We start from the raw sequence: 15212 nt of genomic DNA, 5'->3' as shown, positions 1-15212 counted from the left end.
CATCAACCTTCTTATGTAAAATGATATACAGGCCGTCCCCGGGTTATGTACAAGACAGGTTTGTTCTTAAGTTGAATTTATATGAAAGTCGAAACTGTATATTTTAGAATTGTAGATCCAGACAAAAATTTTTTGCCCCAGTGACAATTGGAGTTTCAACATTTTTTTCTTTAATTGGACCAAGGATTATCAATAAAGCTTCATTAAAGACACCTTACAGCTGATCATTGCAGTCTGGGACTATAGTAACATCCAGAGGTCACAGTGGGCAGAGGGGTCCGTCTGTAACAACGGGTCCTCTGTAAGTCGGGTGTCCTTAAGTAGGGGACTCCCTGTAAACAGAAATTTTATTACACCTTTTATTCCTCCAAAATTACCAATTGATTTATTATTCAGGTTCACGCTTTGAATTTACCAGTTGGCAACCAGGTGGTGTCAGGTTCGGTGAGTATTTATCTTAGCATAGCCAATGTAAAGGAGAACCAATCAAATCCAGTTGTATCTGGAAGTTGTACCTGGCTGTACTAGTCTAAATAGAGGTATGGTCCCTGTCACTCGTATAGAGATTGAATGGAGCAGTACTATGTGTGTTTGACACTGCTCAATTTAAATTAGAAGCATTAAATGCGGGATTACAGTTTTCAGGGGTTTATGAACTACATTCTGTATGGATGTTGGTGATGGACTGACAATACATAGATGCTGTCTATAATAAAGAGATCTCAGAGACTGCACCTCAGTGTACTAAGAGTAGCTACAATCAGATACACACAAAGGATTACGCACCTCCAGGGACAATACCCAACACTGGCTGCAGCTTTATATGGTCAAAACTACTGACTCTGGTAGCTGCATTGATAAACTTTTTATATACCTGTTCTGTTTCTATTTTTGTATTTTTTCAGTGGGGGTGGGCAAAGGTCCAAGGAAAAAAACCTAACACTCATAACTTCTGCCCCTGATCTTTAAAGACTCCAGCAATGTTTTTGACAACCGATATTGCATTGATAGATGGACCACAATGGGCTGGTGTGTGCACGGGGGTCTATTTGAAGTTTTGCATCTATATCATGGGTCCTTATAAGATTACAAGTCATAAAAATGGATAGTACAAGATTTTAGTTTTGTCTATCTATCTATCCATCTATCTAATAAAGAAAAATCCAAAGCAGCACAGCGAATGAGCAATTAATGCACAGCCGTAGGTTCAGTGGCGTGGACCCTTATATATAAAAATCCAAAAATAGGCAGCGCTCCAAGGTAATTCAAAGTTCAAAGGTGAAGTTTATTGCAATGCGATGTTTCGGTTGTGGCACCAACCTACCATGCTTGAGAAAGGTAGGTGCCACCACCGAAATGTCGCATTGGAATAAACTTCACCTTTGAACTTTGAATTACCTTGGAGTGCTGCCTATTTTTGGATTTTTTAAATGTAGCTATCTATATTTATCTATCAATCTATCTATCATTTGTCTGTCCTGTATTTATCAACAATCAACAGTACAAAAAAAATGAAATGAAATATTTAACATTTGTTTTCTAGAATTTGGTGGATACGGTATAAATGGGCAACATCACATGACAGGTAGGTATTAATCACATTTTATAATACATAGTACATACATTTATAGTATGTATGAAAAATCTGCTACACTGTTACACTAAAGCTCCTTTTAAAGTCTATAAGAAAAATCTGGATAGTTACCCATTGACTGCATAATAAATGTGCAAAACCTCCTCTGTGATTGGTGGGAGTCTAATTAGTGGACCCCAGTGCTCTATATTTATCATCTATGCTGCAGATAAAAATGATAGTTGATAATTTAGATTTAAAAGATAAACTTACTTCAAGTTTTATCTACAGGCCCGAGGAGAGTGACCTCCCAGGGAAAATACTTCATTGTGGCGTTTTTGCAGAACGGTTTTTCAGATGACAGCCCCAGGAGAGAAATCCTTGTAACTGGGACTACACCTTCCACCACAGTAACTGTTACCATGAACAAGTCTACTTTCAACAAGACAATCCAAGTTGGAAAAGGAGAAACAGTAACTTTTGATCTTCCAAAACCTTCAGAAGTCAAAGGATCTGGGGTGTGTCCATGTACCACCATCATTAAATCTGATGCTGACATTACTGTGATGGCCCGAAACTTTAAGAAAACCAGTGGAGATGTTTCTTTGATTTATCCAGTTGACCAGTGGGGCACAGATTACTATATAATCACCCCATCCAATGGACCTTCTAACCATTATCCAGAGTTTGCTGCTGTAGCCAAAGGACCTTCTAACCATTATCCAGAGTTTTCTGTTGTAAACACAAAAATGGAATCAACAGTAAACATCTCCCTCACTGGAGCAGTGCAATTCAAAGGCAAGAGTTATAAAAAGGGTGACACATTGACCACAAATATGGAGCCATTCGAGTCCCTACAGCTCCAGAGTATAGAGGACCTCTCGGGGACTAAAGTGACCTCACAACACCCTGTGGCTGTTCTATCTGGACATTCATGTGCTCCTAGTAATGAAGGCTGCAGCCATGTGTTTGAACAGCTTCAACCTGTTACAAGTTGGGGAACGTCCTTCTTTGTCCCAGGAATGTCCTTCCAATCAAAAAGTGACCAGGTTTTTGCCTTGGCTTCCAAATCCGCTTGTTTTGAATACCAATCCGGTGGAAATAAGATGAAAACCAAAGTGGAAGCAGGACAGCTGATGAGATTTAATGTCTCTGTGTCCTCACCGTTATCCATTCACAGCACGGAAAGAATACAAGTCCTACTTTTTGGCACTGGTGGAAAATATAAAGGCAAACCATTTGGACCTTTCATGACTAAAGTACCAGATGTTAATTCCTTTAACCTTCAATTTAACCTCATTGGACAGGACAATTTTGACAATAATTTGGGGATTATTATAGCAAAATCATCAATTGCCCCTGAAATCCAGTACGATGAAAAGGTTCTAAACAATACAAAGTGGAATGTGTTCCCTCAATCTGACTATTCCTGGACAGAATATAATTGTGGTGGTGGCTCTAGCTCTAACAAGTTGAAACATCCTACAACGCCTTTTGGTGTCCTAAGTATTGGTTACTCAAAGGATATGGCATATGGAACGGTGGCACCCGATATACAAGGTGTGTACGTTTCATTGTTATTCATGCTTCGACTTTACCAAGTCCTGTAATATCAATAACTTAATTGTAAACTAATCCCTGGCACATACAAAATAAACACACACTAAATTATAACGTTATATACAAAAATGCACACACGAGGGATGTGGTCTTCACATTACATTACACTACCACATATAGCACAGTGGCTGTTCATGGTATTACCGCTCACTTAAAATGTTTTAATCACAATATATTTCTCTTTCTAGGTCCAAATATTCCAATATCTCCTGTTCCCGAAACAAAAGGTAATTTACATTATTAATACTCAATGACCTGAAATATCAAATTCTAAATCATCCACAATAAATCATATAAATAGTAAATGAAAGGTCAGTTCAAAAGATTGTTAACTGTAGATACAGATATATTATGACTTACAGATATAGCATTGCTGAGTTTGTACATCTTAAAGAGATTTTTTATTATGTTATATAAGATTCTTGTGTATCATGCCCATGCGAAAGGTTAGTTTCGTGCCAAAACTTGCAGTTAAATCTATGGCCAAGACTCCATTGAGAAGTGGGGTGTGGCCTTCTGCTTCTATAATTTATAACAGAAAATGCAAAAAAAAAACCCAACCTGAATTCTAAGACCAATTCTAGCTGAATCAGGTTTGAGTTGCTGGTGCATGAAATACATATTTATCCCTTAGTCAATTAGGTGGGAGGCAATGGTAGCACCTCTGGTGATTGCATACCCTCATTTACCCCTTGTTCCTGCCCTTCATCTCAGGCCCCATCTGCAGTGTGATAATTCACCACAAGTTGGCAGCCCTGAACACACATGCAGACACCATTAATTAAACAAGACAGCTAGGTAGAGCTTGCTACTCGTCATAGGGTAAGTCAACTAGGTTGGGACCTGCACTTGCGCAGAGCACTGATATGTAAAGATGGTGCTGCTATTAATAGGGACAGGTGGAATAATTGCCCTTATAAGGGCACTATGAAGTACTGTATCATCGCAGGGATATTCATACTGATTGCACAGGATTCTACAGCAATTCTTGTAAAGACCAGACCTGCATATTAGCATGTACTGCTGCATCCAGCACCATCCTGAAGAACCTTTGTATATTAAGTATTCAGCAACTGAAAAATCATAAATCATCCTCACCATTCACTCCTAATTTTAAAATTGCTCCAGTAAGAGAATATTGTGCTTTTATATCTAGTTCAGAAAAGGGTCGTTATTGACAATAGCACACTAATACATGGTTGAGAAAATCCTGTTGTCATAGAATATTGTGGTTTATCCTATGGTTAATAAAAGCCTTGCTGTGAGAATACATTGTATTTTTTATACAAAGGTCTGAAAAGATCTGTTTTCAGAGAATATAGTGCTTTTATATTTACTTCAGAAAAGTTTTGTTTTTAGAGAGTATTGCTCTTTAATACATAGTTTAGAAAAGTTTAGTTGCCAGAGAATATTGCGCTTTTCTACCTAGTTCAGAAAAATTAAATATTCAGAGGATATTGTGCTTTTCTAGTTCAGAAAAGTCCTGTATTCATTGAATATTACGTTTTAATATGAGGTTTAGATAAGTGTGTGCTGCGTGTAGTTAAGCGGCCAATAGGTCAAACAAAGTTGAGGCATTGGTCAAATACTTGACAGAACATCAAATACATCCTCAGTTGAATAGGCACAGCCCTCCTCCTCACCCCCTTTAAAGTATCAAAGCCATTTTAGCCATAGAGCAGTCAGTTAATGCTGTAGGCACAGCCACGTGCCCCCAAGATTCACTTGACCCAACATGGGTAGAAGGCAGGTGTGTATGTTGTATTGTTATATTTCAATTTTAAGGTTGGTTTTAATAATTTTTTAACTGATACTTTTACTGTTCCTTTTTAGGTCCAGGGGTTATGATTAGTCCTGTTCCTGAAATAAAAGGTAATTCACACTTTGACTTTAACCTGATCTGCAATATAAAAAAATTAATTATCTGTGGCACATAAAAATTGAACACATGTAATGTAGCACTAAATCATAAAGTTTTATAATAAGACGTGCACACACTAGGGATATGGTCTCCACATTACATTACACTATCACATATAGCACAGTGGCTGCTCATGGAATTACAGCTCACTTAAAATTAAATAATTACAATATACTTCTCCTTCTCGATCCAAATGTTCAAATATCTCCTGTTCCCAAAACAAAAGGTAATTCACTTTTCTAGTACAAAATGACTAGAGATGAGCGAGCACTAAAATGCTCGGGTGCTCGTTATTCGAGACGAACTTTTCCAGATGCTCGAGTGCTCGTCTCGAATAACGAGCCCCATTGAAGTCAATGGGAGACCCGAGCATTTTTTTAATAAAACTGAACAGTAAAAGAACAGTGCAAAAAAAAAATTCCAGATGTTTGCAGATGTTTTACTTGTAAGAACACATTGAAATAACACTATTCTTCACTTTGCAGGTGTTCGCGCGTGTCTCCCGCTAAGTTAGGAGATGTGCACGAACATCTGGAATGTGAAGAATATTGTTCTTTCAATGTGTTCTGCACTTAAATTCTCCTGTGTTCACTGTTTTTAATGTTTTAATTCTATTCTTCACTTTGCAGGTGTGCGCGCGTGTCTCCTGATAGGTTCAGAGATACGCGCGCACAGCTGCAAAGTGAAGAATAGAATTAAAACATTAAAAACAGTGAATACAGGACCATTTAAGTGCAGAACACATTGAAAGAACAATATTCTTCCCATTCCAGATGTTCCGAACATCTCCGAACCTAGCGGGAGACACGCGCGAACACCTGGAAAGTGAAGAATAGTGTTATTTCAATGTGTTCTTACAAGTAAAACATCTGCAAACATCTGGAATATTTTTTTTTACAATAAAAATACTTTTATTCAATTTATTTTATTAATTTACTGCTCGATCTTGAGCCGGCGAGATACTCGTCCGAGTAACGAGCCGGTCCGAGTATGCTAATACTCGACCGAGCAGTATACTCGGACGAGTATACTCGCTCATCTCTAAAAATGACCTAAAATATCCAATTCTAAAGCATCCAAAATAAATCATAGAAATAGTGATTGAAAGGTCAGGTCAAAAGATTGTTACCTGTGACAGATATTGCATTGCTGAGTTTGTACATCGTTAAAAGAGATTTTATGATATTATATAAGATTCTTATGTAACATGTCCATGCAAAGGGTTAGTTTAGTAGCAAAATTTGCAGTTAAATCAGTGGCCAGGGCTCCATTAAGAAGTGGGGTGTGGCCTTCTGTTTGTATAATTTATAGCCGAAAATGCAAAAAATACAAACCGAATTCTTAGACAGATTCTAGCTAGATCAGGTTTGAGTTGTTGATGCAGGAAATACATATACATCCCTTAGTCAATAAGGTGGGAGGTGAAGGTAGAGCCAACGGTAACCGCATACCCTCATCTACCCCCTTGTCACGGCCCTTCATTTCAGGCCCCATCTGGAGTGCGATAATTCAACACAAGTTGGTGGCCCTGAACACACATCCAGACACCATTAAACACACAAGACAGCTAGTGAGAGTTGCTACTCACCATAGGGTAAGTCAACTAGGCAGGGACTTGCATTGGCACAGGGCAGCTAGATGTATAGAAGGGGTTGCTATTAATAGGGACAGGTTGTATAATTGCCCTTATGAGGGCACTGTGAAGAACTGCATGAGCGCAGGGATATTCTTACTGATTGCACAGGATTCAACAGCAATACTTGTAAAGACCAGACCTCCATATTAGCATGTACTGCAGCATCCAGCTCCATCCTGAAGAACCTTTCTCTATCTAGTATTCAGCAACAGAAAAATCATAAATCTTCCTCATCATTTATACATCATTGTAAAGTTTCTCCAGTAAAAGAATATTGTTCTTTTATACCAAGTTCAGAAAAATCTGTTTTAGAGAATATTGCTCTTTTTTACATGGTTTAGAAAAGTTTTGTTGCGAGAGAATATTGCGCTTTTCTACCTAGTTCAGAAAAGTCCTGTTGTCAGTGAAGATTGTGTTTTAATATAAGGTTTAGATAAGAGTGTCGCTGCGTGTATGTGTAGCGCCCAATAGGTCAAAAAAAGTTGAGGCATTGGTCAATTACCGTAAATACTTGAGTATAAGCCGACCCAAGTATAAGCCGAGCCCCCTAATTTTACCACAAAAGCCTGGTAAAACCTATATTTTTTTACTCAAGTATAAGCCGAGTTTGGGTTTTCAGCACTTTTTTTGTGCTGAAAAACTAGGCTTAAACTCGAGTATATATGGTACTTGTCTGAACATCAAATACATTATCAGTTGAAACGACAGAGCCCTCCACCTTGACCTCTTCAAAGTATCAAAGCAATTTTAGTCAGTTAATGCTGTATGATGAGTCTCCAAGCTGGGAAACTTTTGCACATCCACCTGCCCCTACCCCAGAAATAGAGTTGCAAGATTCACTTGACCCAACATGGGTAGAAGGCAGGTGTATATGTTCTATTGTTATGTCCCATTTTTAAGCTTTGTTTTAATATTTTTTTAACTTATACTTTTAATGTTTTGTTTCAGGTCCAGGGGTTATTTTAACTCCTGTTCCTGAAATTAAAGGTAATTCACACTTTGACTTTACCAGGATCTGCAATATCAAAAACTAAAATTACCTGTGACACATAAAAAAATAATTACATGTAATGTAGCAATAAATCATAAAATGATGTACAAAAATGCACACACGAGGGATATGGTCTTCACATTACATATAGCACAGTGGCTGCTCATGGTATTACAGCTCACTTAAAATGTTTTAATTACAATATACTTCTCTTTTTAGGTCCAAATGTTCAAATATCTCCTGTTCCTGAAACAAAAGGTAATTCACATTTCTAGTACACAATGATCTAAAATACCAAATTCTAAATTATCCACAATAAATCATATATATGGTGAATGAAAGGTCAGTTCAAAAGATTGTTACTTGTACCAGATAGGATATGCCTTACAGATATGGCATTGCTGAGTTTGTACAACTTTGAAAGATATTTTTTTATTATCTTATATAAGATTCTTGTTATTGTGTAACATGTCCATGCAAAGGGGTAGTTAAGTGCCAAAACTTGCAATAAATAAGTGGCCAGGGCTCCATTGAGAAGTGAGATGGCCTTCTGCTTCTATAATTTATAACAGAAAATACAAAAAATGGGAGATGAGGGTAGAGCTAAAGGTAATCACATACCCTCATCTGCCCCCTTGTCGCGGCTCTTCATTTCAGGCCCCATCTGGAGTGCGATAATTCAACACAAGTTGGCGGCCCTGAACACACATCCAGACACCATTAAACACACAAGACAGCTAGGGAGAGTTGCTACTCACCATAGGGTAAGTCAACTAGACAGGGCACTGAGTTGTAAAGATGGGGCTGCTCTTAATATGGACAAGTGGAATAATTGCCCTTATAAGGGCACTGTGAAGAACAGCATGAGCGCAGGGATATTCTTACTGATTACACATTATTCTACGGCAATACTTGTAAATACCAGACCTGCATATTAGCATGTACTGCAGCATCCAGCTCCATCCTGAAGAACCTTTCTCTATCTAGTATGCAGCAACAGAAAAATCATAAATCTTCCTCATCATTTATAAATCATTGTAAAGTTTCTCCAGTAAAAGAATATTGTGCTTTTATACCTAGTTCAGAAAAGGGTGGTTAGTGAGAATAGCGCACACTAATACATTGTTTATAAAAGTTATGTTGTGAGAATATATTGTGCTTTTTATATCTAGTTCTGAAAAGATTTTTTTTCAGAAAATATTTGGCTTTTATATTTAGTCCGGAAAAGCTTTTGGAGAATATTGCTCTTTAATAAATGGTTTAGCAAAGTTTTGTTAATATTGCTAAGTGAATATTGTGTTTTAACACGTGGCTTAGATAAATGTGTGCTGCATGTACATGTAGCGCCCAATAGATCAAACAAAGTTGAGGCGTGGTCAAATACTTGATGGAACATCAAAGACATCCTCATTTGAAAAGGCAGAGCCCTCCACTTCAACCCCTTCAAAGTATCAAAGCCATTCTAGCCATAGAGCAGTCAATTAATGCTGTACAATCAGATGTGTATGTCGCATCATTGTGTCACAATTTTAAGCTTTGTTTTATTAATTTCTAACTGTTTCTTTTACTGTTCCTTTTCAGGTCCAGAAGCCATTATAACTCCTGTTCCTCAAATAAAAGGTAATTTACACTTTGACTTTACCAAGGTCTGCAATATCAAAAACTATATAATCTGTGGCACATAAAAATAAACACAAGTGATGTAGCACTAAATCATAAAATTATGGTATTACAGCTCATCTAATTTTTTTTTTAATAACAATATTCTTCTCTTTTAGGTCCAAATGTTCAAATATCTCCTGTTCCCGAAACAAAAGGTAATTCTCATTTCTAGTAGACAATGACCTAAAATATCCAATTCTAAAGTATCCACAATAAATCATAGAAATAGTGAATGAAAGTTTAGTTCAAAAGATTGTTACCTGTAGATACAGATATGATATGACTTACAGACATAGCATTGCTGAGTTTGTACATCTTAAAAAAAAGATATATATTTTTAATTATCTTTTAAAACATGTCCATTCAAAGAGTCAGTTAAGTGGCAAAACTTGCAGTTAAATCTGTGGCCAGAGCTCCAATGACAAGTGGGGTGTGGCCTTGGAAATGCAAAAAATACAAACTGAATTCTAAGACAGATACTAGCTGGATCAGGTTTGAGTTGCTGGTGCAGGCAATACATACATATCTGTCAGACAATTTGGTGGGAGGCAAAAGTAGCGCCCAAGGTGATTGCATACCCTCTTTTACCCCTTGTTCCTGCCCATCATAAGGCCCCATCTGCATTGTGATAACTCATCATAGGTTGGCGGCCCTGAACACATATCCAGACACCATTAACACACAAGACAGCTAGGCAGAGCTTGCTACTCATCATAGGGTAAGTCAAATAGACAGGGCCTTGCACTGGCACATGGAACTGAGATGTATAGAGGTGGCTGCTATTAATAGGGACAGGTGGAATAATTGCCCTTATGAGGGCACTGTAAAGAACTGCATCAGGACAGGGATATTCTTACTGATTACACAGACCAGACCTGCATATTAGCATATACTGCAGCATCCAGCACTGTCTTGAAAAACCTTTCACTATCGAGTATTCAGCAACAGAGACATCATAAATCATCCATCATTCATAACTTGTTGTAAAGTTGCTCCTGTAAGAGAATATTATGCTTTTATACGTAGTTACCAAAAGTCATGTTGTCCAAAAATAAAGTGCTTTTATATTAAGTTCAGAATAAGTAGTGTTGTGAGAGAATATTGTGCTTTTATACCTAGTTCAGAAAAGGGTGGTTAGTGAGAATAGCGCACACTAATATGTGGCTCCAAAAATCCCGTTGTCATAGAATATTGTGCTTTAATCCATTGTTAATAAAAGTCTTCTTTTGAGAGAATATTGTGCTTTTTAAACCTAGTTCTAAAAAGACCTGTATTCAGAGAACATTTGGCTTATTTATCTAGTTCAGAAAACTTAGGTTTTAAAGTAAATTGCTCTTTAATACATGGTTTAGAAAAGTTTTGTTGTCAGAGAATATTGCAGTTTAATATGTGGTTCAGAATAGTGTGTGCTGCCTGTATGTGTAGCTCCTAATAGGTCAATCAAAATTGAGGCAATGGTCAATTACTTGTCTAAACATCAAATCCTTCCTCAGTTGAAAAAGCAGAACACTCCCCCTCACCCCCTTCAAAGTATCAAAGCCATTCTAGCCATAGAGCAGTCAGTTAATGCTGTACGATGAGTCTCCTAAACTGTGGGAAACTGTGGCACATCCACCTGCCCCAGAAATAGAGTTTCAAGATTCATTTGACCCAACATGGGTAGAATCAGATGTGTATGTTGCATTGTTAAGTCACAATTTTAAGGTTTGTTTTAATAATTTTTTAACGCATACTTTCACTGTTCCTTTTCAGGTCCAGAGATGATTATTAGTCCTGTTCCTGAAATAAAAGGTAATTCCTACTTTGACTTTACCAACATCTGCAATATCAAAAACTAAATTATCTGTGACACATAAAAAATAAACACAAGTAATGTAGCACTAAATCATAAAATTCTATAAAAAATGCACACAAGAGGGATATGGTCTTCACATTACATTACACTACCACATATAGCACAGTGGCTGCTCATGGTATTACAGCTCACCTCAAATCTTTTATTAACAATATACTTCTCTTTCTAGGTCCAAATGTTCAAATATCTCCTGTCCCCGAAACAAAAGGTAATTCACATTTCTAGTACACAATGTGGGGTGGCCTTCTGCTTCTATAATTTATACCAGAAAATGCAAAAAATACAAACTGAATTCTAAGACAGATTCTAGCTGGATCAGGTTTTAGTTGCTGGTGCTCCCTTAGACAATAAGGTTGGAGGCGAGAGTAGCACCCCAGGTGATTACATACCCTCATCTACCCTTTATCTCAGAGTTTATCTGCAGTGCCATAATTAACCACATGTTGCCGGCCTGAATACACATCCAGACACCATTAAACACAATTGACAGCATGACAGCTATGGAGAGCGTGCTACTCATCATAGGGTAAGTCAACTAGGTAGGAACCTGCACTTGCACAGGGCAATGAGATATAAAGAAAGGGCTGCTATTAATAGGATCAGGTGGAATAATTGCCCTTATAAGGGCACTGTGAAGAACTGCATCCGTCCTGGGATATTCTTACTGATTGTACAGGATTCTCCAGCAATACTTGTAAAGACCAGACCCGCATATTAGCATGTACTGCAGCATCCAGCAACATATTGCGGAACCTCTCTCTATCTAGTATTCAGCAACAGAAAAATCATAAATCATCCTCAACATTCCTACCTTATTGTAATATTTCTCCAGTAAGGGAACATTGAGCTTTTGTACCTAGTTCAGACAAATAATAGTTGTGAGAGAATATTGCACTTTTTTATCTAGTTCAGAAAAGTCCTGTTGTCAGTGAATATTGCATTTTAATACGTGGCTCTGATAAGTGTGTGCTGCCTGTACGTGTAGCGCCCAATAGGTCAAATAAAGTTGAGGCATTGGTCAATATCTTGACAGAAGATCAAATACATCATCAGTTGAAAAGGCACAGCCCTCCTCCTCACCCACTTTACAGTATCAAAGCCATTATTAGCCATAGAGCAGTCATTTAATGCTGTACCATGAGTCTCCTAGCTGGGAAACTGGTAAATCCACCTGCCCCCAAGATTCACTTGACCCAACATGGGTAGAAGGCAGGTGTGTATGTTGCCTTGTTATGTCACAATTTTAAGGTTTGTTTTAATATTTTTTCAACTCATACTTTTACTGTTCCGTTTCAGGTCCAGAGATGATTATTAGTCCTGTTCCTGAAATAAAAGGTAATTCCCACTTTGACTTTACCAGGATCTGCAATATCAAAAACTAAATAATCTGTGGCACATAAAAAATAAACATATGTAATGTAGCACTAAATCATAAAATTATATACAAAATTCACACATGAGGGATATGGTCTTCACATTACATTACACTACCACATATAGCACAGTGGCTGCTCATGGTATTACAGCTCACCTCAAATCTTTTAATCACAATATATTTCTCTTTCTAGGTCCAAATGTTCAAATATCTCCTGTTCCTGAAACAAAAGGTAATTCACATTTCTAGTACACAATGACCTAATATATCAAAGACTAAAGTATCCACAATAAAGCATAGAAATAGAGAATGAAAGGTCAGTTCAAAAGATTGTTACCTGTACCAGATATAATATGACTTACAGATATAGCATTGCTGAGTTTGTACATCTCTTCAAAAGAGATTAATTTATTATCTTATATAAGATTCTTGTGTAACATGTCCATGCAAAGGGTTAGTTTAGTGCAAAAACTTGCAGTAATCCTGTGGCCAGGGCTCCATTGAGAAGTGGTGTGGCCTTCTGCATCTATAAATTATACCAGAACTGAATTCTAAGACAGATTCTAGCTGGATCAGGTTTGAGTTGCTGGTGCAGGAAATACATATTTATCCCTTAGTTAATTAGATGGGAGGAGACCCCTTGTCCCTGCCCTTCATCTCAGGCCCCATCTGCAGTGTAATAATTCACAATAGGTTGGCGGCCCTGAACACACATGCAGACACCATTGAGCACAAAAGACAGCTAGGGAGAGCTTGCTACTCTTCATAGGGTTAGTCAACTAGGCAAGGACTTCCACTGGCAACGGGAACTGAGATGTATAGAAGAGGCTGCTATTAATAGTGACAGGTGGAATAATTGCCCTTATGAGGGCACTGTGAAGTACTGCATAAGTGCAGGGATATTCTTACTGATTGCATAGTATTCTACAGCAACACTTGTAAAGACCGTTCCTGCGTATTAGCATGTACTGCAGCATCCAGCACCATCTTGAAAAGCCTTTCTTTATCTAGTATTCAGCAACAGAAAAATCATAAAACATCCTTATCATTCATAATTTGTTGTAAAGTTGCTCCGGTAAGAGAAAATTGTGCTTTTATATGTAGTTACGAAAAGTCCTATTGTGCGAAAATAATGTGCTTTTGTACCTAGGTAAAAAAAGGGTGGTTAGTGAGAAAAGCGCTCACTAATATGTGGTTCAGAAAACTCCTGTTGTCATAGCATATTGTGCTTTAATCTGTGGTTAATAAAAGACTTGTTGTGAGAGAATATTGTGCTTTTTATATCTATGTCTGAAAAGACCTGTTTTCAGAGAATATTGTGCTTTTATATGTAGTTCAGAAAAGTTTTGTTTTTTGAGAATATTGCTCTTTAATACATGGTTTAGAAAAGTGATGTTGTTAGAGAATATTGTGTTTTAATACTTGGCTCAAAAAAGTGTGTGCTGCGTGTACGTGTCGTGCCCAATAGACACACAAACAAAGTTGAGGCGTTAGTCAATTACTTGACAGAACATCAAATACATTCTCAGTTGAAAAGGCAGAGCCCTCCACCCCCCCCCCCCCTTAAAAGTATCAAAGCCATTTCATCCATAGGGCAGTCATTTATTGCTGTACAATGAGTCTCTTACCTGGAAACATTTGGCTCATCCACCTGCCCTCGCCCCAAAAATAGAGTTGCAAGATTCACTTGACCCAACATGGGTAGAAGACAGGTGTGTATGTTGCCTTGTTATGTCACAATTTTAAGGTTTGTTTTAATAATTTTTAACTCATATTTTTACTGTTCCATTTCAGGTCTAGAGATGATTATTAGTCCTGTTCCTGAAATTAAAGGTAATTCCCACTTTGACTTTACCAGGATCTCCAATATCAAAAACTAAACTTATCTGTGACACATAAAAAATAAACACATGTAATGTAGCAGTAAATCCTAAAATTATGTACAGAAATGCACACACAACGGATGTGGTCTTCACATTACATTACACTACCACATATAGCACAGTGGCTGCTCATGGTATTACAGCTCACCTAAAACATTTTAATCACAATATACTTCTCTTTCTAGGTCCAAATGTTCAAATATCTCCTGTTCCCGAAACAAAAGGTAATTCACATTTCTAGTACACAATGACCTAAAATAACCAATTCCAAAGTTTCCATAATAAATCATATAAATAGTGAATGAAAGGTCAGTTCAAAAGATTGTTACCTGTACCAGATATCATATGACTTAAGATATGCCATTGCTGAGTTTACTATCTTATATAAGATTCCTTTAAAACACGTCCATGCAAAGAGTTAGTTAAGTTGGCAAAACTTGCAGTAAAACTGTGGCCAGGGCTCCAATGAGAAGTGGGATGGCCTCCTGCTTCTATAATTTATAGCAGGAAATGCAAAAAATACATCTCATACATCTCATCTCAGGCCCCATCTGCAGTGTGATAACTTACCACAAGTTGGCGGCCCTGAACACACATCCAGACACCATTGAACACACGTGACAGCTAGGGAGAGCTTGCTACTCATCATCGGGTAAGTCATCTAGGCAGGGACTTGCACTGGCAAATGGCACTGAG

The 15212-nt window shown here is 37.6% G+C and overlaps 1 protein-coding gene across 1 annotated transcript in view; it reads left to right on the top strand.

Moving 5' to 3' along the window:
• The window catches only part of LOC140134655 (uncharacterized), a 127580-nt gene that overhangs the window by 41867 nt on the left and 70501 nt on the right, over positions 1-15212 (top strand). The window contains exons 6-20 of the mRNA XM_072155119.1: positions 397-444; positions 1544-1585; positions 1865-3133; positions 3382-3420; positions 5027-5065; positions 7699-7737; positions 7961-7999; positions 9323-9361; positions 9520-9558; positions 11156-11194; positions 11428-11466; positions 12555-12593; positions 12827-12865; positions 14428-14466; positions 14702-14740. Coding sequence (XP_072011220.1) covers positions 397-444; positions 1544-1585; positions 1865-3133; positions 3382-3420; positions 5027-5065; positions 7699-7737; positions 7961-7999; positions 9323-9361; positions 9520-9558; positions 11156-11194; positions 11428-11466; positions 12555-12593; positions 12827-12865; positions 14428-14466; positions 14702-14740 — 1827 coding nt within the window. The remainder of the gene's footprint in view (positions 1-396; positions 445-1543; positions 1586-1864; positions 3134-3381; positions 3421-5026; positions 5066-7698; positions 7738-7960; positions 8000-9322; positions 9362-9519; positions 9559-11155; positions 11195-11427; positions 11467-12554; positions 12594-12826; positions 12866-14427; positions 14467-14701; positions 14741-15212) is intronic.

This window comes from Engystomops pustulosus, chromosome 6, assembly GCF_040894005.1.
Source record: "Engystomops pustulosus chromosome 6, aEngPut4.maternal, whole genome shotgun sequence".
In the NCBI taxonomy this organism is placed as follows: Eukaryota; Metazoa; Chordata; class Amphibia; order Anura; family Leptodactylidae; genus Engystomops; species Engystomops pustulosus.
The sequence above is the reverse complement of the archived record's forward strand: the minus strand, read 5'-3'. Positions and strand labels throughout refer to the sequence as shown.